At 58.4% G+C, this 24,005-nt stretch overlaps 2 protein-coding genes and 1 long non-coding RNA gene across 4 annotated transcripts; 2 read left to right on the forward strand and 1 right to left on the reverse strand.

Annotated features, from left to right (window-relative positions):
• Positions 1,044-1,772, forward strand: LOC110388849. Of its 2 annotated transcripts, none has more exons than XR_002433007.1 (2): positions 1,044-1,390; positions 1,552-1,772. It is a non-coding gene; the product is annotated as an uncharacterized LOC110388849 (long non-coding RNA). The 2 variants fall into 2 exon arrangements; XR_002433006.1 differs by having other exon boundaries at positions 1,583-1,772.
• PGPEP1 (pyroglutamyl-peptidase I) lies at positions 7,693-14,831 on the reverse strand. Its single transcript, XM_021378549.1, has 5 exons — positions 14,672-14,831; positions 12,663-12,715; positions 9,018-9,134; positions 8,351-8,583; positions 7,693-8,036 (listed from the first exon to the last, which is right to left on the reverse strand). The coding sequence occupies exons 1-5, from the start codon at positions 14,703-14,705 to the stop codon at positions 7,844-7,846; spliced, it is 630 nt and encodes a 209-aa protein (XP_021234224.1). The 5' UTR covers positions 14,706-14,831; the 3' UTR covers positions 7,693-7,843.
• Positions 15,011-20,866, forward strand: LSM4 (LSM4 homolog, U6 small nuclear RNA and mRNA degradation associated). The gene is made up of 5 exons (XM_021378550.1): positions 15,011-15,410; positions 15,553-15,594; positions 15,693-15,791; positions 17,938-18,121; positions 20,449-20,866. The coding sequence occupies exons 1-5, from the start codon at positions 15,408-15,410 to the stop codon at positions 20,535-20,537; spliced, it is 417 nt and encodes a 138-aa protein (XP_021234225.1). The 5' UTR covers positions 15,011-15,407; the 3' UTR covers positions 20,538-20,866.

Below are 24,005 nucleotides of genomic sequence, written 5' to 3' on the forward strand. Positions count from 1 at the left end.
GGGGGGTGGAGGGCTCGTGGGCGGCACGTGGCGCAGAGCGGCGGGCACGCGGGGATGCGTGTGCCAGCCCCACGCCTCGCCCGCCCTTCTCTCCTTGTCCCCTCCGCCCGCGGTGCCGGGAGGGCGCTGAGAAGCGCGACGCGTGCCAACACGTGCGGGCGGTGCGGGTCGGAGCCGCGATTGAAGAGCGGCACTTCCCAAAGCGGGCTCCGGCTGATGACACCGCCGCCCGGCTTTGCCGCATGTCCCTCCCTGCCCCGGTCCGGTTCTCCCTGAAGTAACCGCGCTCGGGGTTTGCATCATTCCTGGGACGGCGCCGGGTGCGGGTGGCTCGGATCCAGCGGCGCTGATGTGGAGCTGCGTGGCAACGGGAAGAGCTCGTGGAGGAGAACGGACGGAGCGAGCACGGCTGGGCTCCACCGGGGCTTTTTGCGGCAGCAGGAGGACGGAGCAAACCCAGAGGGGTCAGAGAAGGGCAGAGCCCCGCAGTCACCCCCAGACCGGAGGCGGAAGGAAGGCACCAGGCGGTGGGGTCGGTGGGAGCGTCCACCCCTCTGCCCCCGCACTGTGGGCAGGGGGGACGTGACCCCGCGTGGGGATGGTGCACGGTGACCTGATGGGGGCACACGAGGTGATGTGGCCGCACTCCTCATTGCCAAGCGCTCGGTCCTCGGCTGCTCTGTGGCGTTACCACCAGCCCATGATCCACGATTTACGCTTATCTCGGCAGCTGGGCACGAGCATTATTTCTGCCTTTTTCACCCAGATTCTTGACGTTTGCCCGAGGCAAAGAAAGGAGAACAAGGTTTTCACCCACAGCCACGAGAAAGCATCAGCTCATCAGCACGAGCGGCATCACGTGGGGGATTGGGTCATTGCGACCACGCTGTGCTGCTCAGGGTGGAGGGAGGGGTGGGGGATGGAGGGACACATGGGGGGAGGGAGGGGTTGAAGAGTGGAGGGGTGGATGGTTAGATGAATGGGTGATGGATGGAGGGATGGATGGAGGGATGGAGGGAGGGATGGAGGGATGGACAGAAAGATGAAAGGATAGATGGATGGATGGATGGAGGGAGGGAGGGATGGATGGACAGAAAGATGTAGGGATAGATGGAGGGATGGATGGATGGATGGTGGGATGGACAGATGAAGGGAACCCCTCAGCTGCCTTTGCGCTGCCTTTTGCTGCCCGCAGCTTCTGCCTGCCACAGTTTTGGTTCCTCTGGGCTGGTTCCTGAGGAAGCCCCAGCAGTGCAGCCACCAGAGCCAACTTTCCTCGAGCGCTGCGTCCCACGCACAGCTCAGCATCCCCGTGTGCCGCCATCGGGCTCTGCGCGGTGGCACGTCCCCATCCCCATGGACAGACATGGGCATGGAGCAGCTCTGTGGGGTGAGCAGCGGCCACGTGGAGATGCTGATGGCACGGGGCCACCGCGCTGTCCCTGAGCACCTCAGCTCCCAGCAGGATGGCAATCCCCAACGTGGGATCTGAGCTGTGCGGGTGGTGGAGAAAGTTCCCATCCCGGCAGCAGTCACACCGCCCATCCACAGAGCACGACGCAGCGAGCTCTGTCTCCCGCAGTTCTGCTTTGGCTGTCAATGCTCTCTTGGAGCTGTGGGCTCAGCCGTGTGCCGCATGCGATGCGCTGAGGGTCGCGTGGAGCATCAAAGTGTTTGCAGAGCCGGATGTTTTCCTCCCACAGGCGCCAGCGGTGAAGCCGGAGATTTTACAGCCCGGCAACAGCAATAAAATTTGTGCTTTCAGAGCAGCATTTGCGGATGCCGAAGGATCTGTTGGGAAATTCCCCGGCGCGTCCTCGCCGGCCTGCACGATCAGAACCAACCTCCGTGGCATCCTCCCACCTCCATCAGCACCGCGTTCTATTGGAGGTCACGTGGAGCCACGGAGGAATTTCCTGCCTTGAGCACGGGTGGGAGCACGGTGCAGAGCTCAGGGCACGCACCGGGGAGCACAGGAAGGTGCCCTCAGCTTTGTGCCCTCCCTGCGCACCTCTAGGCAGGATGAGATCCGGCACCATGCATGGGGGGTGCTGCTGATGGGAACCCGTGGCATCCACCTGCAGCGCTGCACCGTGACCCAACGGCAGAAGGAAGGGGAAGGGGAACCCGGGCAGCACCACTTCCCCTCTAAACCGCCCGCAGCGCGGCAGCACCCCGAGGAGGGCAACCATGGGGCTCCCACTTCTCCACCTGCTGCCAGCGCCGACCCAGAGCCCGAGCGCTGGGCACGCCGCAGTAGCAGCAGTTGTTGGAGGGCTGGGTGACACGGCTGAGCCCGCAGCACTGCAGCATCGCTGCACTCAGCTTTGCTCTCTTGGTGGTAAGGATACGGGCACGGAGGGCTCAGAAATGATGGCTGCAGCCTGGGGTCCTGTGCCCCATGCCCTCCCCGTGCTGTCATGATGAATGTGCACAACAGAACCCGCCCGACCTTTGGCCATCTGTAAACAAAGGGGCTGGATCAGGTGAGCCCGGGCAGCCTCGGTGCTGCTGCAGCAGGACTGGGACTCCTCTCGCTTTGTTTTGCGCTTACATCACTCGCCAAATATGAGACTTCTGCTCCACTTGGAAGCGACGCTCCCGACCTGACGGCACGCACAGCCACCACTCACCCCAGCCCCGGACCCCTTCGCCTGTGCAAGGCAGGAAATTGCTCAAACCCTATGGCCAAAAATGGAAATCTCTCCTGAGATGGTGTCATTCACCATCTGACAGCGGAGCTCCCAGCACCAGCACGTCCCTGTTCCCATCCCTGTTCCTGCAGCGCTGGGGGAACCTATGGGAAGGGCAGCACAGAGCTCCTCGTGGCAGCCTGACCTCACGCACAGTGAAGCAGGGAATGTCAGGGGGTTCTTTTGGTGCCAAGGCACTGCGGGCACAAACAGGGGCTGATAAGAGCCCACATCAGTGGGGTGGGGAGCACTCGAAAGGAGAAGAGAACAGAGGGAGGCGGCTGCCAGCCCCCGCCCCAGGTTCGCCCCACGTTGGGCTCTGGGCAATGAGAAGCGCTTTGACATTTTCCATTTGCCACTGGGCAGCTGGGGAGCAGCCCCAAAGGCTCCATGGGGCAGAGGGATGGACTCCACTGACAGCCCTGGGGGTGCTGGGCTCCTGGGGCCCCCCCATGCTGCTGGTTCACAGCTGAGCTGGGGAAAGGCGCCAGCTGACCAGCGTCCCAATGTCCCACCTCGGTCAGGGGGACAGAGCAGGAGGAACAGAGCGGCTCCCAGAGGGGCGATGCCAGGGGAAGGGTCCATTGGGAGCTGCCCTGCAGTGAGACCCCCCCCTACTGCCCCCGAGGAACGCAGTGCACGGGGCCCAGCAGCAGCAGCAGCAGCTCCCACCCCTCCCCGCGGAGCTCAGGTTGCAGCACACGCTGCGTGACATCACCGACACCTCGTGAGCCGGCTGCAGCCCCAGCGTTGCATCAGCACCGCGGGCACGTGAGCACCCGGCACCGCGTCCCCGCGCCGAGCTGTGCAGCCAGAGACACAGAGCAGGCAGCCTCCCCAAGGCCAGCAGGATTCCATTCCCCGTCCCACTCCTGCCACAAACCCTGGAGGGGCTCAGGGGCTGCGGCAGCGTTGGCCAGCAGTGCCCCGTGCCCCCCATCGTCCATCGCGTGGCTTCACCGCTGCCTGCCGGAGTGAGGAGCGGAATGGATCCATGCTGAGCTGGCAAAGACAAAGCCCCAGGCGGCATTTGCTTCCCCAATTCATAAGGAGGAGCGGTGCTGCTGCTGCTCAGGGGTGCGGGCCCCTTCCTCCCAGGGAGGAGGAACAGGATTTTCCGTGGTGCCACAGCGCGGTGCCCTGCGGCTTCATGGGCCACATCCTTCCTTCGTGCCCCGCTCCAGCCCCACGTGGATCCCCCTATACCAGAGCTGCAGCCACGCTGCTCCCACCCCCAAAAGGCACCTTCAGAAACCCCCAAACCGTCCAAGAGCAGCACGAGGCAGAGTTAAACTCTTTATTTACTTTGAAACATGGGTTTAGGTTCTCAGTTACAAAGTCCAGTGGAGCAATAGCGAGCGGAAGGAAGGCGAGCGGCCCTTTGTGACACAGCCCTTCGGGGCACACAGACTGTTTGGGGTTACAAGGCACTGCAAGAACACACTGCGAAGAACAGAAGCCCCAACGGATTCGGAGCTGCAGCTCCAGCAGTCCTAGGAGCACGGACAGGGAACGCCCGAGGGCCCCGTTCAGACCAAGGTGATATCAGCACAACAACAGGAGGACGGGGGCAATGCAGCACCAGGACACGCACCGCCTTACTGAGCAGATGTAACCCCGAAGGGTTTGCCCTCCCCAGGCAAGGAGAGGACCCCCCCCCTTCCCTTTGTCACATCCCAGTGCGTTCCAGGAAACCCCGAGAGCTCCTTCACCAGGTGGGGGAAGGAGCTCAGAGCCCCCTGCACTGACCATGGTCCTTCCACCCCCTCCCCCCCCTGGGCACAGGGCCCCCCAGCCCCCATCACTCTGCTCCGCTTCCCGGAGCGAGCCCAGCACAGGACAAGGCACTCCCTGTTAATCAAAGTAAACATTGGCAATGTAAGAAGCTGGTGCAATCTAAAACCTGAACGTGTAGTTAAGTAGCACGGAGCTGTATTTAAGGGCAGCGTATCGTTTCATCTCCTACCGTTAATTCCTACCTAGGGGAGGTATTTGGTTCTCTACTTTGCCTTAACACGGATGGGACAGAGCAGCTCTCAGGTCTCTGCTCACTCAATGGGGAACTCACAGCATCCTCAGCTTTGTTCCCGCGTTGCAGGTTCGGCAGAGCATCACTTGGGCCACGTCAGACACGAACCAGACACGAATCCAAGTTACAAGAAAAAGTGCACTTATATCACAAAGCACTGGGGGTTTCTGCTGCAAAGAACCCAGCCGCCCGCCGACACCGGTGTGGAGCAGCCCGGCTCAGGAACGCAGAGCACCGCGGTCAGGACACGGCGCAGCACCCTGTGCTGGAGGACTGAGGCACTGGAAGGTTCAATATCGCCTGCACGGCGCTGACTGACTCTGCAGTCTGAATGCTACAGCTGAGCTCACTGCAGAGGACACAGAACACGACGGAGCACAGCCCCTCGCTGCAGCCCCCCCCCCCCCCCTGCCCCGCACGGAGCAGCAGCAGCGTTCGGTTTCAATCCGCTCTGAGCTTTTCTGGCCCCGGGCAGCGCTCAGCCTTCACCCCACGCCACAAGCACACAGCTCCTCTCACCATCTCCCCACGCTCCTGTCCTTCCCCACGCTCTGGAGGGCACCACCGGGTTGGGGAGAGCTCCAGGTCAGCGAGAACTGCATCCCACCAGGCGCCGGGCTTCGGCACAGCGCTGCCCCGGGGATGCCGGCAGCTTCTGGCTTCGCCTTCGGCCACAGCCCCATCGACCTCTCGGGTAAAGGAGCTCGGAAGCTCATGGGATTATTTCTTCTTTTGGATGGCCACATTTAACCCAAAGGGAACACGGCCCGACATCACAGCCCCCTGGGGATGAAGGAGTTCTCGGGTACCTGGAGCTCCCTGACACCCTCTGCAGCATTTAATGCCCAAAACCATCACCCTGCCACCACCAACCCCCCAGCACCACAGCCAACCCCCGCTCCACGCCGCCAGCACCTCGACACGGGACATCACAGCCCCTATGGGAACCCCCCTTTTCTCTCTCCCCCCCCAAAACACCCTCACCCCACTCCTCAGCGCACCCACCACAGACAGCTCCAGATCCCAACACTCCACTTCTACGCACCCTCAGCTGCAGGCCCCGTCATTAACACTAAACCTCAACGCCCCGCGCTCGCTCACGAACGCGTTTGCCGTTGGCAACAGGTCTCCTCCATCAGTGCAAATCTGCAAGTCCTGTTCAGGGATGTCTGGAAGAGAAAGCAGGAAACTCAGCCTGGCACGCAGCGCCGCGCCGCTCCTGAACCCCGGAACAACCCGAGCTGCAGGGGACCCCGGGGATCCCCCCCCTGCACGCACTCACCTACAGCAAGAAAGCGCTAAGAATCGACTCGTTTAACGAAAAAGGCTTTAAAAGAAAAAAAAAAAAAAGCCGAAGCGTTTCATTCAGGTCAGATCGAACTCAGCTTCACGCCATTTCTTTAAAAAGTTTCGCTACACGAAACGTCTCTACCGCCAAAAGCCCCTCTGCAGACGGCATCTCTGAGGACTAATTGTCAAAAAAAAGAAATGAAAGAAACCCAAGAGGTGATGAAATAAATTACGTTTTGCGAGGATCTGGTCGCGCTTGAGCTCTGCCACACGGCCCAGCACGCCGTCCTTCCTGCTTTAAAAGCCCAGCGGCTCCGACAGCCCCGCGACAACAGCTTCTCCCCAGGCCCAGGAGCAGACCCAGGCGGAGGTAAGGGCTCAGCCATTCGAGAGCCATCTCGAGCCATGGATATTTAAGCACAATATTAAATAGAATAAATTAGTGATCAGAAAGCCTGCCACAGCCTGGCGGGCGCTGCGTGGCCTCAAAAAGCCAAGGAGAGCACTCGCTTGGAAGGCAAACTCAGCCAGGGAAGCATTGCCCTCCGTGCACCCAACGCCCGCGGTGCGGCTGCAGGATGCAGGCAGCAGCTCTCGCCGAGGGATGCTGCAGCACGAGGGAATTGCAAAGGAGCGACGCCCTAAAAGCTTTCAGAGAGATTCTTGTGTGTGTGTCTTTGTACGGGAGCAGCCAACAGCCGCCCCTGGAGCGCGGGGAGGAGGCGTGAGATGGGAGATGTCCCCTGGCACCGCGCCCCGGCGGCCACGCATCAGCCCCTGCCCAGAACGCGCGGCGGTGGCAGCTTGGAATCGAAGTTAAACATTACTCTTCCCCTAACCTTTAACGAGAACAAAAGTTCACAGCGAAGGAAGTTATAAATTACTCAGCCTTCACCTTAAAAATAACAGCTAGCACCAAGAGACCGCGATAACGATCTCCTGTGGAGCAAGTGGCCTTTCGCAAAGCTCCCCAGCCGCTCGCGATCTGCTCTGCGCACACGTGGAACGCCGTGCTGGCACAAAGCACGGGAGCACGCCCCTGACCCAGCACTGAGCACCTCGGGGAGGATTCAGTGCGAGCTCAGATCGCTCCTTGTACGACAAGTGGTCTCCTGCTCCGCAGCGGAGGGAACCCAGCACAGCCCCTCCAGCTGCAGCCGCATCAGCCAGCGTGGGAGCGAGGCCTCGACGAATGGGGGTGGGGGGGGAGGAGCAGTCAGCAACTGTAACTTCTATCAATTCAAAAGCGATTTCCGAGGCTCCTCGTGTCCAACGAGCACTTGGTCGTGTTGGTTGCGTCGGCTTTTTTCACAACAAACTCGCACCGTTGCAACCCGTCTCAGTTCCGCCTTCACACCAGGACCTGCCACTTGGGCCAACAAGCAGAAACGAAAGGAGAGGCAAGGCAAGGCAAGGCAAGCAAATCTTCCAGCTCAACAGCAAGTCATCAGACAGCGGGGCCACCGATTCCTGCACCCCAGCACCGAGCCTGGCTGAGAAACCTCCCATCCTCGCAGCGCGGCACCGCTCAGCGGCTGCTGCTTGGCCGGCAGATGAGCTCTGGGTAAAGCACAGCACGCGCGCTCCGGCAACGAGAAGCTGCAGGTGCTGTGTTAGAGAAGGGATCTCGATTCCTTCGTTGCCGGGGCTGAAATGTGCACGTTTGATCAAAAAAAGAAAAAAAAACAAAACAAAAAAAAGTCAATTTCTGGAAGCGGGGTTTTTTCTGTCTCTGATTCTCGCTCTGTCCGTGTCAGACCGTTCCCCCCCGCGCTTCGGCAGCAGGGGAGAAGTTGAGGAAGTGCAATACCAGGACAGCTCCTGCCCGCTCTCAGTGTTCGTGCTGGCAATTGATTTTGTCTTCGGAATGCTCCAGAACATCCAGCATTTCCTCTATGATGGCCTGCAGCGCCCGGCCCAGCTGCTCCGCGCTGTAGGGCTTTCCCAATGGGGGCACATGAACAAAAGCCGACCTCCCGCAGCTCTGGTACAAGGAAGTGTAGTAAGTGAAGTCACACAGGTACCTGAAACATAAAAATAGAGCTGATGTGGCAACACGGGACAAATAAAGCGTGCAAACTGCAGGGCAGGGCGAACCGTGCTCTTATTGTTCGGCGTTGCATCAGCATCCTGCAATAAAAAGCGCAACGCGAGTCAGGTGCTGTGAGCGTGCCACTGCTTCAGCCCAATCTAGGACAGAGCGCAGAGAGCGCGCGCTTTCCCATCACCAACGTGCGACCGCAGAACAGAGCAGGGCCAGCAGAGAATGGGAGCTCAGCGCAGGGCGAGCACACGTCGCAGCACGCGCCTGCTCCCCACGGGGCACCACGTCCCCTACCTGCCGGCGTCCTTAGAGATGGTGACCGTGACATCCAGCCCCAGTGCTGAGACCCTCCTGCAAACCGCGTCCATGTCGATGATGGAATCGATGCACTCTGGGCCGCCTTCGACGCAGCACTGGGAGCCTGGGCAGAAACGGCAGTTGTCTAAGCCCTTATAACCCACATTATGGCCACACTTCTCCAGAGTGACAGTGGTGGCCATACCCGACACACCTACATGCACCACCAGCTACGAGAGAAAAGAAACACGTTAGATCAGCCGGCGCGCAGCGGTGCACAACCAACAGCCCCCAGTTCCCAGTGAGCACCAATGGAGCCTGCACCTGAATTCCTGCACGAGTAGCACGCACTCAGCCCTCGGAGCAACCAACAGCACAGTTTCGTGTCCCCCCCAGCCTCAGCTCTAATTAATTAAGGCCCAACGAGTGCCAGCACAGCTGGGGTGGCACGGAGCGGAGCTGCCTGCACAGCCCTGCACGCCGGCTGCTCCCGTGAGCTGCAGCACTTCGCTGTGAGCCACAAAACGCCACAAATTCACGTGCTCCCATGAGAAAAGAGGAGACGTTCTCGCGGAGGACGCAGCCAAAAGCGCGGTGCTGCACGGTGCCGCTGGACGCGCCTCAGCCACGGGCTCCGTCTTTTCTCCTCCCTTTCCTCACTCACTTGTGGACTGTGCTTCTTCCACAAGGCAGGGATGAGTCTTTGCACTGTCTGGTATTCCACTGGGACTTCATAGACATGCAGGTCCACGCCATCTCGCAGCCCGAGCTTCTCCAGCTCCTAGGAACACGTGGGAAGAAAGGGACAAAGCAAGGCGGTCAGCCACGGGTCGGGCGCAGCGTGCACTGCTGAGAGCACAGTGCAGAACCCAGGGGTGGCAGCAGCGCCTGCACAGCCCAGAGCAAGAGCTGCTCCCCCCAGAGCCACAGCGCAATGAGAGCTCTCCTGCTGGTTTGCACGGGACCCCAAAGAGAGGGGTCCCATGGAAGGAGCAGCTGAAGGAACAGAGCCAGAACCAGGACCCACGGGGCCACCTCCCCACCCGCGCCCACACACGGTTTTTTCTGCCGGGATGGTGCAGGACTGAGCGACCTGACAAGATTTAACCAGCAACTGCCACGCTAAAAAATAATAAAAGCAATAAGAAAAAGGATCGGCTTCATTGTTTTTAGAAGCGGAGTCCTGCTCACTTCTTGCACGAAGCAGACGCTGTGCAGAGGAAGCAGCAGCGAGAGCACCACGCAGTCTCATTTGTCACCTCTGGGGGCTGCTGTCCCAAAGAGCAAACCCGTGCTGCCTGCACGCACACGGAGAGCAGCGCAGCACGCAGCACATCAGCTCTCCCCCTGCTGCCGGGGAGTTGCACCGAGTGACCTTTACCAGCCCCTTCCAACCCAAAGGATCCTTAAAGGAGAGCAGTGCAGACGGCCGAGCTTTCTGGACCCCTCCACCCCCACCTCCCCCATCCCATCGCGCTGTGGCCGTGGCTTGGTTCGGTGGTTACCGCCATCGGCCACTTCTGCACAGAAGTTCTGAGCCCAAACTTCCACACGTGTGCGGAACCACGGCGGGTGCAACGCGATTCAAGGTGGGAGCGAGATGCTCACGGCCCAGCAGCAGCCATCGCTCGCTCCTCCTGCTCCTCCTGCACCTGTGCCGTGCAGGCTGACTGCACCGCCTGGTGCCTGGCACCCAGCGACGGATGCTAAGTGACATTTCATCACATCTTTACACAAGCCTGCCTTCGGAACCTGGCTGCTTCATGTGGAGCCTTCATGAAGGCACTCGTTTACAAATTAGAGCGCTCACACACAAGGCAGGCTCTTTAGGAATTGCTCCGGAGCGTTAATTGTAGGAATTCATCATTGATCTCCACCGAGCTCCTGAAGCACGGCGCTCTGCGGGCCCACAGCTCTCCTCTAACCCCCCCCCCCCCCATTCACTAATAAAGATGTTCTCTGCCCCCAGACAACTCATTATCCCCCGCCTCGTGTACCTGACAAACACAGAGAAACCAACGCGTCTGACCGATTCCCTGACCCCCGGACAATGGGCTCCTTTGTCAGCCCTTAATATCCCTATCAGGTCTGTCTAGACACCCTGACAGCCATTGTGCTGCTCCCTGACCTCTCCGCTGGGCCCCGGCGCTGCCAGACGCGCTCCAGTGGAACAGGACGGTGGGATGGGGACGGTGAAATGGGGATGGTGAGATGGGGATGGTGAGATGGGGATGGTGAGATGGGGATGGTGAGATGGGGATGGTGAGATGGGGATGGTGAGATGGGGATGGTGAGATGGGGATGGAGCACGGCGGTTCACACCTGGGCCGTGCCAGCACCACGTCCCTCACCGCTTCCTGCAGAGCTGCAGCTGGAGAGAGCCCCCAACCAAACGTGAAGAAGATGAAAGCGTGGAACAGCACAGGTGTAAGGCAGAGCTGTAACCACAAGGCTCCGAGAGCTGCAGGAAGTGATCTGCCCCTCGGAATTCAGTTGGAATCTCTCTCCTGAGCATGCAAGGTCCCGAGCATTTATTTAACCCCAGTGTTTGCTGCCAGGACCTGGAGGTCAGACATTCTCCGCGTTAACCGTGTGTTCAAAAATAACGCAGCTTGAAAAACAAGCAGCGACACCAGAAGTTCATGGATTCCAGTGAGTTCTCTGCAGGAAAAGACACCGTGTCCATGCTCTGCAACGGAGCCCAAACAACACCGCGAAGGGGCCAGGAAAGAAAAGCAGGGAATTGTATCCTCGGGATGCGGGATAATAAAAGATGCAATAAAGCAGAACTGGCTCAGCCCTGGAGCTAGAAAGGATTTACGAAGATTGTTTAATTGATTTTTCTTCTATTAAAATGCAGATCACACCGTCTGGGGCTCAGCAACTCAGACACGCCTTTGTGTCCACGCCGCTCCGCCAGGGCCCCGTCTGACTCGCACAAAGCCCACCTCGCTGTGCTCAAAGCCATGCTGCTCCTTTTTGTCTGGGCCTCTCGGGCTGAGACGGGGCGAGGGGAGGGGGATCCTGGGCACACCGCGCCCGGGGCTCCCGGCTGCAGGATGGGACCAGGGGGAGACGGGCTCTGGTGTGGTTTCACCTTCCTGAAGCATCCCTGAGCACTTAAAGTGAGCTCCAGATGCACTCCATCGCTTCACCCATCAGCAGAGCAGGGTGGAGGGGTGAGGGGCTGCTTCTCCTTACACAAATCACACGTTAGGTTTGTTTCTGTAAGGAACAGCCCAACACGCACCGCTCTCCCTGTCCCACGAGCACAATGCTCTTCTGTGCATCTCCTCCAGCAGAAAACCAGCTTGTGAGATAGAACTGACATTACGTGAGCAAGAACAAACTGAAACAACTGCCCCCATCGCTGCACTCCAGGGACACACCATTCTTCTCCCCAGACTTGGCTGAGCAAACCCAGCTCAGATGTGTTCAGCACCAGTGGCTCTCAGAGCCAAAGGTTCCCAGCGTTCCTGTCCCCTCACCCGCCAGCACATCAGACATCTGGACATCAGCTGACTGTAATTGATTAGAGCTTGTGATTGAATTTAAAAGCATTCTAAAGAAGATATTAATCTCCAAGCTCTGAAGGGAAGAGAGACGTGCTGGGGAGAAAAGCAGGTTCAATTCCCCGGGCAGCTGTACTAAAAGGTATCCTGAATTCCCAGTGGCTTTGCCATAAACCACATCCAGCAGCAACAAATAAGGAAGAATTGGGAGAACGTGACGGCGCTGTCCAAGCTAACCCTTCACAGCATGCTACGCAGCACCTCAGCTCTGGTTTAGCTTGGCTTTAGCTTAGCTTAGCAAGAGCTTGGCTTCTTCGTGCGGTGTCACAGCGCGTTGCGACCTGCTCAAGCAACGCCACTCCACCAGCACTCCAACCCCAGCCCCACGTGCTCAGCCCTGTTACAGATGAGAGGGCTTAAAGGTCAACCCGCTCACCCAGGCCCAGGCTGCAGCTGAGAGAAAAACATACAAATTCCTTTTGGTTTATTTATTTTGAATTCTCTCTGCTAAGTGGCGGAGAAAGACTCCGGACTCCCTGCGCCATTTCACTTCTCTCACACGCAGGGAGTCAGCCTAGGAATTCCTTACTTGCCTTCGCTATGTGAACTCAACCTCATTAAGTCCTACTGGAGAAGGGGTTGCTTTCTGAGGAGCGGACAAACCATCGCCCAGCTGAGCGCCTGGATACGGGGCGAGCTGAGCTCAGTGGGTAGGGCAGAAGCTAGAGAAGAGCTGCAATAGCAATGCGTGCGGGCAGGGGACGGGCGCTGCTCCAAGGGCGAAGTTACAGCGTTACCTGGACCGCGATCCAGCTGGCGTTGACGGCGTGCTCCCCAAAGGGACCGAACCCTGGAAGAGAACAAAAGCCCCCGGTGAGCAGCTCAGCCCTGCAGCTCGGACCACGACAGCTGCGGTCTGCGCTCCTCGGATTTACGTGTTCTGAAAGAAAACCCACTGCCTGGAATACCCAGTCCTTACTGGGGGTGTATTTTTTCCTTCCTGACCAGGTTAGGAACGCGTGTTCACTACGGATGAGTTGAGTGATGGCACAGAGTGAGGATCATGACTGGATCTTCTAATCCTGATTGTAACAGCCCACAACAGATGCTTCCACAAACACGGACAAGTCTGCCTCCTGTACTCCTCCCTTGCTCACGCCTTGACCAAGATCCCTGCTGTCTTCAGAGGAACCAAACAAAGCACTGCTGACCCACCTACCCCGAGCACCAAAGGTTACGACAGCGCTACAGAAACGCTTAACTCCCCACATCTGCATCTCCTAATGAATAACTCAGAGTTAACTAGTAATCCATAACATCTTTTCCTGAGCAAGCACACAAAGGTTAGGCATTTATCTGGGTGCAGCATCAATATGCTTCAATTTAAGATGTCAGAGCCACCCTGAGAGCCTGATGCAATCAGGAGGCATACATTTCATCTGACTCGTGAAAGGACTGGAGCACGACCACAAATATTACATGACACACTAATGGAAAGCTTCTGCGTGCTGTCAGCAGAAGGTGATGCTGGGGTTACGCTGCACACGACGGCGTACGGGGACGGTGGGATCTCCATATCAACCGAAGCCTCCAAACTGAACCAGCGTCCACATCTCCCCAGAATAAATCTTCAGAAGGTTTCCACAAGATCCAGATGCAGGTGTTGTTTCCCATAAAGAAACTGGAAGCATGAGAGACACCAAGCACGTGTCTCGCTGGGCCGGTTTCTCTACAAAGCGCACCGGAAGGCTGCAGCACTCCAGGTGCCTCCAACGTAACGAAAACCTCTTGTTCTGAACCCAGCTGAGCTGGCACAAAGAGCACAGCGGGCTGCCGCCCCTCTGACTCATCCTCCACACTGATCCCCGCCGCGATTCCTTTACAGAAGATGAGCAACTTTCTGGGTAGCACCAAACTCGGCGGCAGCCATCCCGCACGCACCACGGGGCCCTCCCAGGCGCATAGCAGGGAACCCACCGCGCAGACCTTTATGGGATTATCTCCTTAAAGAGCTCTAAAAAAGAAACGGCACATAAATAAGGCTTGCCCTCAGCCTGACACGCTCAGCGCTGAATGGGAACGCAATTTCAGAAAGGAACCCAGCGTGACAGCAGCGACGCGCTACCACGGGCAGACCCGATGAGATAAGCTCTGCATTTTAGAAGCAGACTCCCCCGAGAGCTGGAAGACGGGGAACAGAAGTATTGCGGGGACCGGGGGAGACCTCGTGACCGAAGGTTTCTGTTTGGTCACCGCTCAGCCGGGCTGGGAACGCCGCGCTGTGACACGCGGGGACGGCAGGGGCTGGGGGGGCTGCCGCTCTCGGGACGCGGAGCGATGTCCGTGGCACAGGGGACACAGGTGGCAGTGTCCCCACGCACCAAGCCCCCTCTGTACCCCCCCGTCAGCCCTTCCCAGGGGGAACCGGCGTCGGCCCCCGCTGCTGCCCACCCCAAAGGATCGCGGCAGCACCGCCCCGCCCCAGGGTGCCCTCACATGGGGCAGCCCCCGCAGGACCTCAGCATCACCTCGTGCCCCCCTGCAGCAACCCCCCGCACCGCAGGCAGCTCCTGTAACCCCCTCCCCAGCCTGCACCCCCCGGCTGCGCCCTGCACCCCCCAGAATGACCCCAGGGTCACCTCACGCTCACGCCCTCCCCGCAGCCCCCGTGCCCCTCTTTTCCTTTCCCCCATCCCGCAGCGCAGCCCCCGGCTCCCTCCACCGCCCCCCGCTCACATAAGGGAAGCAGAGCCCACCTGGCCGCCCTACCCCGCCCGCCCTCCCGGCCCGATCCCGCCGCCCGTACCCGTCACCACCACCGCCCGCCGCGGTTTCTCCATCTCCGCTCCCACCCGGCCCGCGGCCGCACCGCACTGAGCGAGCGGCCCCGCACGGTCATAGAGCGCGCTCCGCCCCAACGCCCAGAGCGGCCCCGCGCGGCCATAGAGCGCGCTCCGCCCCAAAGCCCAGAGCGGCCCCGCGCGGCCATAGAGCGCACGCCGCCTCGCTGCCTAGAGCGGCTCCTGAGCGCCGCTTCCGCCGCCGGGCAGGAAGCGCGAGGCGCGCGCGCGGGGGGGGGGGGCGGTTAGCGGGGCCGCCTCAGCTCTGGGGCGCTCCGAGCTCCGGGAGTGGCAGCGGGGATGGAGCGGCCCGGGAGGGGCTGAGCCCAGAGCCGCCTCACGGCTTTATCGGGAAGCGCGGGGTCAGGCCCCGGTGGGGTTCGTTAAACCCGTATAGAACGCTACGGTGATTTCATGCCCGGCTTTCCCGGTCCTGCTGGTTCTCCTCCTGAGAAGAACGGAACAGAACGGGCCCGCAGAGCACGCTAGGCGCGCCGCCGCTTCCCGCCCCGCTTTTCGATTTACGGCGCTGTCGTGACGCTGCGGACCGGCAGCCTCGGCGATGCTTTACGGCCGAGGCTGGGTCCTGCGCGCTGATTGGCTCCGCGGGGGCTGCGCTGCGCTCTGATTGGCCCCGCGCGGGGCCGGGGGCGGTTTGAGCGGCAGCGCCCGGCGCGGTGGCGGCTCCGCGGTTCCGGCACGATGGTGAGTGCGGGCCTGGCCTGGGGCGGGCCGGGGGGTGGTGGGTGTGGGCCTGGACCTCCCCGCCGCCCCAGGCGGCCTGCGCGGAGATACGAGTCAGTCCCCGTGTCCCGGTTCCTGAGTCCCGTCTCTCTTTCCCTCACAGCTGCCCCTGTCGTTGCTGAAGACGGCGCAAAACCACCCCATGGTGAGTCCCGGCCCTCCCGTCCCACTCCCGTTGTGGCCTCGGGCTCGGCGCTGCCCTGCCGGGCCCAGTGCCTGCCTGGTGACCCCCGCTTCTTTCAGCTGGTGGAGCTGAAGAATGGAGAGACGTACAACGGGCACCTGGTGAGCTGCGACAACTGGATGAACATCAACCTGCGGGAGGTCATCTGCACCTCACGGGTAAGGACCGGCATGGCTGTTCAGTTCTGGGACCCCTGCTCTGCCTGGAGACCCCCGCTCTGCCTGGAGAGCCCCGGTGCTGCCAGCCCCTGGTCCCCAGCCCTGCAGCTGGGTGGAACTCACAGAGGTCCTCGCTCCTCTGAGGGTGTTGCTTTTGCTCTGAGTGCGAATGTAATGCAGTTATTTATGAGCTGTAAGAAACAAATGAACCCAGCGGCAGAGCAGGGTGAGAGCGCTCGGTGTGGAGGGCTGATGACAGGCCCCATTCCAGTGCTGAGCTGCATCCTCAGTGCCTGCTCCGTGCAGTCCCATCAAGCGCAGCGCTGGCTTTCATCGATGCCCGCCTCTCGCCCTGTAACTCCACATCAAAAATAATCAGGGCCGCTTGTTTACCCGGGTTGTGCCTCGTCTGGTACTTTTGCCCATGGCCAAAGGTGCTCCAGAAGATTGGGATCTGTGCTTTAAGCTCTGACCTCAGCCAGAAGTGTCTGGTCTTGTCCCTGCCAGCCTGCACCTGGCCGCATGCCGGCTGCTGCTGCTCTCTGTGCCTGAGAACATCAGAGGTCTGTGGGAGAGGCTGTCAGGGAAACCCTTGTTCTCCAGAAAACCCTTCTGCAGCCTTTCCGTGCCCGTTGAACCCGTGGCAGGAAGGTATTGGCCAATAGTGCTGGGGCATGGAGATGTTTGCACATAAACGTGACCGAGCAAAGGTTTAAGAAGGACCTTCAGGGCAGAGCAGTGAGTCTTAAAAATGTGTGGATCCACAAATTGGCGGGGCAAAGAGGTTCTGCAGGAAGGGGTGGCAAGTGGCAAAGCCTCATTGGTGCCTGCAGAACAGGGGATACTGGCCTTTAATACCGCTTCTTCAGAAAGTGGCTTTGTGCTGCTGGGGGCAGAGCACTTCCTCAGCATTTATTCCCAGTGAGTGACCTGCAGCTCGCTCCCACCCTCTAAAGCCCCTGTAGTGCTGCTGGAAGCCTCTCTGGTGACACGCTGGGGACCAGCCACTAGATGGCACGGAGTGGCGGCGGGCGGCAGCTGTTTACCCGGGGAGCTGGAACGAGGAAGCCGGGGACCTGGCTCGATCCCTTCCTGCATCGGGAGCCAAAGCACAGCCGGGCGGGTCCAGGCAGGGTGGGGTTTGCTGGGTGCCTGTTTGAAGAAGGCTGCTCCTCCGCCTTGTCTCGCGCACACGGGGCTTGCCTGTGCATGCTGCTTTGCCCCAAATAACTCTGAAGCGGGGGGGGGGCCGACTTGATCCCGGAGAGGTGAAACGAGGCATTCTGGTTTCACCCACTCCTCTGAGACATTGTGGACACTTTGACCATGTACGATAGTTGCGAGGAGCCTGTGCCCAGCCAAGCCCTGCAGCAGAGCCGAGCCGAGTGCACGAGGCTCCGTCCCTCCTCCCACTTACATCAGTTGTTGTTCAGCTTTCACATGCAGTTCCTATTCCCACAGCCACAGGAGCTGAAGCCCTGATGGGCTGTGTCCTAGCAAAGCCCTGAAACTGCCTCAAACAAAACACAGAGGCAGCTGCTCCGTAACTTGGCACCCGAAGGTTTATTTTAACGTGATCTGTAAGCTCTTATTTTCCACAGCCACAGTTCCTGTGCGCCTGCTGCGTGCACCCCACACCCAGCTGGACGCTGCCTCGGTGCTCGATCCACGCCACAGAGGAGTGCAGTTGTTAGGTGACTCTGGCTGGGGTTTCTGCAGGGCAAATCTGTGCATTCACCTCTGCTGGAACTGCCCTGCGTTGCCAGAGTTCGTCGTTTGCAGCAGCTGTGTGTAACTTATCACGTTTCCCTCTCCAGTCCCACTTTCGTTTCTCTTCTTGTACGAGAAGCAAAGGGAAGGGGCTGTTTCCTCAGCCTCTTCTTCACTTTCTATGAAAGCCAAAGGCAGTTGTGGATGAGCTGAAACTTCAGTGGCTCGTGGCTGAATGCCCCCCGTCCCCAGCAGGTTGTAGGGCTGTGTGTTTTGGAGAGAAAAGAGGAATTTTGCAGCTAATTATGGATAATACTTTCAGAAAAGATTGTTGTATCTGTCACACTCTCCAGAAGTGATGGAAATATTCAAGTGCCGAAAAGCAACGTAAGGGCACGTGTTCTTGTTCTTAGCCTAACACATTGCTCCCTGACAGGATGGTGACAAGTTCTGGAGAATGCCAGAGTGTTACATTCGTGGCAGCACAATTAAATACCTTCGGATCCCCGATGAAATAATTGACATGGTGAAAGAAGAGGTGGTGTCCAAGGGCAGAGGCCGTGGTGGGATGCAACAGCAGAAGCAACAGAAAGGCCGTGGTGTTGGAGGTGCTGGACGAGGTAACGATCCTGTTTGCTTTTCAGTTCAGAGAGGGGTAAGCAGAATTCCTGCCTCTTGTGCAAGGAAGGGCTGATGCTTCTCAGCTTTGAACCCAGAGCTGTTGATCTATGAGAAGCTGGAGCTGCTCCTGTGCAAGATCTAGTTGAGTGAGCGTGTTGCCTAGCTTGTAAGTCAGCCTCTGCCAAAGAGACGTGCCAGGGATGAGCCTGCCTCGTTCCTGGGCTGGGCAGGAGCTTAAGAGAGTCTCTGAACCCGCCTGTTTCTGCCCCTCCTGGCTAGCTCCAGAACACGGCCCCACCAAACTTCTGGTGTCTGCTGGCTTCGCAAATCTGGGAGGGAAACAAGTGGCTGTTCTGTTTGAAATTGGACTTGGCTTTGACCATCCCAGTGGTAGGAAAACATCATCTTTTCTCCCATTAGGATGGCACTTCTGATCTTGTGGCCTGCTGATTTCTTCTTTTATTTTTTTCCTAACATAAGATACCTGAGGGTTTGTTTTTCTCCTGCTCCAAATGAATAATTCATGTTTCTGATAAAAGGGGAGGTTGCCACTTACGTAGAAATAGGTCAACCCAGCTCTCCCTTCCCTGTCCCATTTCTCATGGTTGGGTTATCTTGGAGCACTTCAGCCTGGGGAAATGTTTGCCCTTCTGAGCACAGTCCTGCTGGACGCCTGCGAGCCGTTTCTCTCTTGTGCTCACGCCTCCTGCCATGTCTTTGCAATTCGCTTTGTGGTCACCGTGCTCAGCCCCTTTGCCAGCCCCAGGGATCCTCGGTACGGGCTTAGCCTGCAGTGGGAGCTTAAATGCCAGGCGAGCTTCCTTGCTACGATGAAATTGAGTTCAACTCAGGAGATCTGGGTTTTAAAAGCAGCCCCGGGGACGGAGCCGCCAAAGAGCAAATCTTCGCAGAGCGCCCTTAACGAGCAGTCTGCGCTATGCGAGGAATCCCGGTAGGACTGGGAGGGACCCGAGGCCATTGTGCCACCCCGGGACGCACCAAGCACCAAGCACCGCGTCCACGACTCCCGGGGACTTCAGGAGGAAAACCCCTCTGCTGCCTGTGCTGCCTCCCAAAAGCTCTGAGCACGCAGAAGTGACCTTTACAATTCTGAAGGAGCCTTTATTTTTCCTCCTTCCCTTTTCAGTGGCCAAAGCACTTGGCCCAGCAGCTTTTTGGATATGGTTAATTTGGACAAACGTTTTAGCTGGAGTATTTTCTCTGCTGTGGAAATATCCACCTTGTGGAGAGCGGGGCCGCGTTCTGTTTGAGGTGGAGTTCCCTGCTGTTTTGATGTGCAGCTTAAATTCGCTGATGGAATATTTTAAAGGGAAGCTTCGGCATTTGCTAATTAGCTAAGAGGTTTGGCTCTCATTACTGAGACATGAAGGGGGAAAAAAAAAAGGGCAGGACAATCTTGTTGAGAGGCCAGCAGGCAGAAGTAAAGCTATAATTGTGCACACAGTTGAAAGGATTATTGTTTCTGACACTGGTAATCCTTCGTCTTCGTGGCTTGCTAAATGCAGAAGTAGTGCAGTCTCTGCTCAGCTTCTCGGGGTGCTCGCAGGGCTCCAGCTGCTTCCAAAGGGCTGCAGGGTTAGGAGCAATCTTTTTTCCTCTCTGGTTTAGACACGTCTCAGCTGAGCAACCAGAGCAGAGGGCTTCAGAGCAAGCTCCTCTGATTGTTTGCAGCGGATTGGAGCTGGGAGGGCAGGGCTGGAGGCGGTTAGCAGCTCCCAGCACAGAGAGGGATGTAGCTACGTGGTATGAGGGTGTCTGGGTCTCATCACAGCCCCCAGGGACTGCTGCCTTTGTGCTCCGTGTGCTGATGGATCACCCTGTCCAGAAGCAAGGTGGTGACAGATGGGGATGCGTTTTTTCTGTTCTGTAGCTGAGCAGCCTTGAAACTGATTCACTCCCTTTGTTGCTTTTGGTTTGGTTTTACAGCTTTCAGGGGGCGCAGCATAACGCTGATCCCACTGCTGACAGATGCTCGGTTTAAAACTGGGTCTCTCTTCCTTAGTTTCGCTTTCCAAAAGAGGTAAACTTGAATTTATGACGATACACAGCTAGCCAGAGGGCACATTAAGGCACCAGAGAGGTACTGCTGAGCTTGCCAGCGTCGGTAGGTAAGTTTGTGCCCCTGGTGAATGCAGAAGGGCTCTGGAATCGGTGAGGGAGAAGTGTAAGAGTCCCCTCCCTGCCTCTTACAAAGGCTATAGAACAAGCATACGTTTGGGAAAACACAACAGACAGCGAAGCTCTGGGAGATGTTTCAGGCTTAAGCCGATGCTGTCTGTCTCTGCTCTCTCTTCTCACCCCATAGGTGTGTTTGGTGGCCGTGGCCGAGGAATACCAGGCAGCGGAAGAGGCCAGCAGGAAAAAAAGCCAGGCAGGCAATCAGCAAAGCAGTGAGGGGCTGCCTGCACCCCGGCCAGGGACAGCGCCGCGACGCTCTTCAGTTTCAGCACCTCAGGATTGCCATGAGTTTAATTTCTGCTCCTCCTCCGTCGATCCGTGCCCGAATCATGTTGTTTGGAAGCCCCTCGTGATTTGATCTGATAAAGTGAAGCTCTTGGCTTCTTTTAGCCAGCGAGTCTGTAATTGGGAATGTTTAAAAAAAACAAAGCCATCTGCGGTTAAGGACCTGACTTCAGCACTATTTAATTTTTCGGGGTCACTACGTTTAATTTACAAGAACCTCCTGTATATTGCTGTAAGATCTAAGGCAAACACTTTCAGGATCGGCTGTGTTGTTGGTGGTTTGTTTTTCATTTTGTTTTGGGTTTTTTTTTTTTTTTTTAATACTTGAAACTTTGGCAACTCGTTGCGTTTGTAGCAGGCGTTTTGGTTTAAAAACACTGAACTTGAGGATCTTTACATGAGCGGTCTTAGGGGTTGGTTCGGTTGTGTTTGAGCAAAACCAACTTTTGGGCTGGCTCCTTACCCTCTGCTTCTGCAGGTCAGGGCTGACTTTGCCCTGTGGCTTAAAGGAGAACTGGCACTGATATCACTTTGGGCTTCAGGGGTTGTTTCCAAGAGAGCTTTGTGACGGGTGAGGGTTTCCCAATTAGCGTATATCTAATTTGACTTCAGATTAGAAGTTCCCTTTCAAGGAAATGCTTTCCTATGTTTTCTTCTGAAAGGCTGCAGTGCCCCTCGCTCCTCTCTGTTTGTTTTCAGGCTGTGTTTTCTTTTTTCCCTTCCTGAAAGCAGTCGAGCTGTTAAGATGAAACGTTCTGTTTCTTTTTCCCCGCATTGAATGCTTTCTCCCTTGTGCCTGTGACACGCAGTCTGATTCCTGAGTTACAACAGTATTTCCCGAGCGTATTTCTTGCGATACGTGGGGATTGACTTCACTGCCATTACTTGTCATTTCATTTTCTGGTAACAGCCCACACATCTTCCCCTGAGGAGGGAGCCTGCCCCTCCTGTAGGTGAGGGGAGGCCCTTTGTATCTTGAGCTCAGGCTGCTCTTGAGTCTTCCGTCCCAGGGCTGCAGGGTTTCATGAGCGAAACACACCCCAAAAAAATCTTGGCTGATCCAAAATGAAAGTCTGTATGGGGGCATGGGGGTGGGGGGGGGAGAGAAAGGGGCTCTGGGCCTTGCCTGAACTCGGAGAATGAATGAAACAGTTTAATTTTGGGGTAAAAGCGGATATTGTAACTCATTCTTGAAAGGTTTGTTGGTTTTGTGTTGTTTGGTTGTTTGCTTTTTTTTTTTTTTTACCTACTCTCTGCCGTCACGGCTGTTTGAAAGAGAAACCCAGTCAAGAACATGCTTTTATATACACTTATTTTTTTTTAAACGTTTATAAACCTTGTGCCAAGTGGTGAGTAGGAATAAATCGCCAACCTGTCGCCAACTTCCTTCCTGTGCCTGCTGCTCGGTGAGCACTGCGCCCGCTCCGTGCTAACCCCTGCTGGCCGTCCTGTCGGTACCGAATCCTCAAGGAAATGGGCTCAAGTGGTGGTTTTTCCCCCAGCTGGGTCCCTGTTCCCACTGCTGGGCAGAAGGCGTTGTGCCTGGATAACCAGGCACAACGCCTTCTGCCCAGCAGTGGGAACAGGGCACGTGTGTCCTCCCTGCTGGAAACTCGCTCCGAGTAAACACCGATGTGGCATTTCAAGGCAGCGCAGCCTGAGCCCTGTGTCAGACTTTCCCTTCCCGACCTGCTCCCTCCCTTCTAGTCCCTGCCTCCAGCCACAGAAACTCCACGTTACGGCTGCCCGCCTGAAGAAGGAAACGCAGCGGCGCGCGCTGGAGTTACGGTCTGTGCTGAGTTGATAAAGCGCCCCAGAACAAAGGGATCTTTGGCTCTGGCTCAGGGCAGAATCGTCCACCTCCTCCCGTCACCCTGCGAAGCTGTGCTGTTGTTCTGCTTTCGTTTCATTGCACCCTTAGCAGCCCTTCCTCACCGCTCCCCCTGCGTCTCGCCGCCTCTACAGGCGCATTTCGGTCCCTGCGTGCGAGCAGCATCCTGTGCTGTCCCTCTCTTGCAGCTCTGTGGCCTTGTGTGCTCCCCGAGCCCCTTCCTGCCCCAGAAACGTGGCTGAGAGGCAGCGAGCCCCAGCGCTCTGCAGCGAGGCAGAAGCAGCAGCGGGAGAGGAGGAAGAACGGCTCAAAGCTCAGCGGGGGGAGGGCACAAGGGCCACCGCGGTGACCCCAGGGCCCCGTCCTGGTCCCCAAATCTCCCCTCGGCCGTGATGTTTGGCGGGGCCGTGTCCCTGCTGGCTGCCTGTGGTGACTCATAACTGCTGCGCTCGCCGGGGAGGCAGCAGCACAGGAATAGTTACACCGCAGCCGCCTGCGACGCGGAGGGAGTGGCTGCCGAAATATTTCAGGGCTGCGCTAAGCAACTAAAAATACACGTCAAAACCTCCTCCTCCTCGTTTTTCCTTTTTATTTTTTATTTTTTTTTCCTCTTGTTTTGGACCATTCCAGGCCCTGGGGGCAGTGCGGCCCCTCTGTGCTCCCCGCAGGGGCTCGGGGCAGCGGTTCTGTTTTCCCGGCCTGGTCCCTCCCTCGCAGCCCACGGCGGTGACTCAGGGCTGCCCTGGGGCAGGTGGCAGCGCCGTGGCCTTTGGGTCGGCACTGCGTCGGGCTGCCCTTCAACCAGGCCCTGGATGTAGCAGATCTGGGGAATATTCTGGGGACATAGGGTCAGGGTGATGAGGTGTGAGGGTGCTGTTTGTGGTGGTACTCGGGGACCTGGCTGGGGCCCCAGTGCCGGTGTACAAACCTTAACAGATCTGAGGGAGATCTGGGGAAAAAGGGTCAGAGCAACAGGATGAGGACACTCGGGACAGTGCTGGTGGCTGGGGACACCGCAGGGTTGGGCCCTTTGGTAAGTGCTCATTAGGACAAGGAAGCTGTGAGTGAGGAGTGCCTGAAAATGGGGATGTGGGGCAACGGGGACGTGGCCAAGGCCTGGGCGTGGGGCCTGGCTCATGGCTCCCACCGCGGCCCGTCGATGGGGGCACGTGGGGCGACGGGGGCGAGTGGTGGGGACTGTGGCGGCCGCAGGGTCCGGCTCGCTGCCCCCCGCAGCGCTGCTCTCTCGCCGTGGCACCGTCCCCGTCCCCACCCGCGGCCCCCCCAGGCCGGAAGGCCCGAACCGGCCGTGCAGGTCGGGCCCGTAATGATGGGGTTGGGCGGGAAGGCCCGGCCCGGCCCCGGGGCTTCGCTCCCCGCCTGCCCCGGGCCCCAGCACCGAGATGGGCGATGGGGGAGGCGGAAGGGGGGAGGCGCGTATCCCCGCGGCCATCCGCTGCCCTCCGGCCCGCGGGGGGGCTCCCTCCGCCGAGGCCGCGCGCGGGCGGTGACGTCAGCACTGACGCCGCACCGCCCCCTCAGCCGCCCGCGGGCTCAGCCGTGACGCG

The sequence above is a fragment of the Numida meleagris genome, chromosome 27 (genome assembly GCF_002078875.1).
Source record: "Numida meleagris isolate 19003 breed g44 Domestic line chromosome 27, NumMel1.0, whole genome shotgun sequence".
NCBI classification, from domain to species: Eukaryota; Metazoa; Chordata; class Aves; order Galliformes; family Numididae; genus Numida; species Numida meleagris.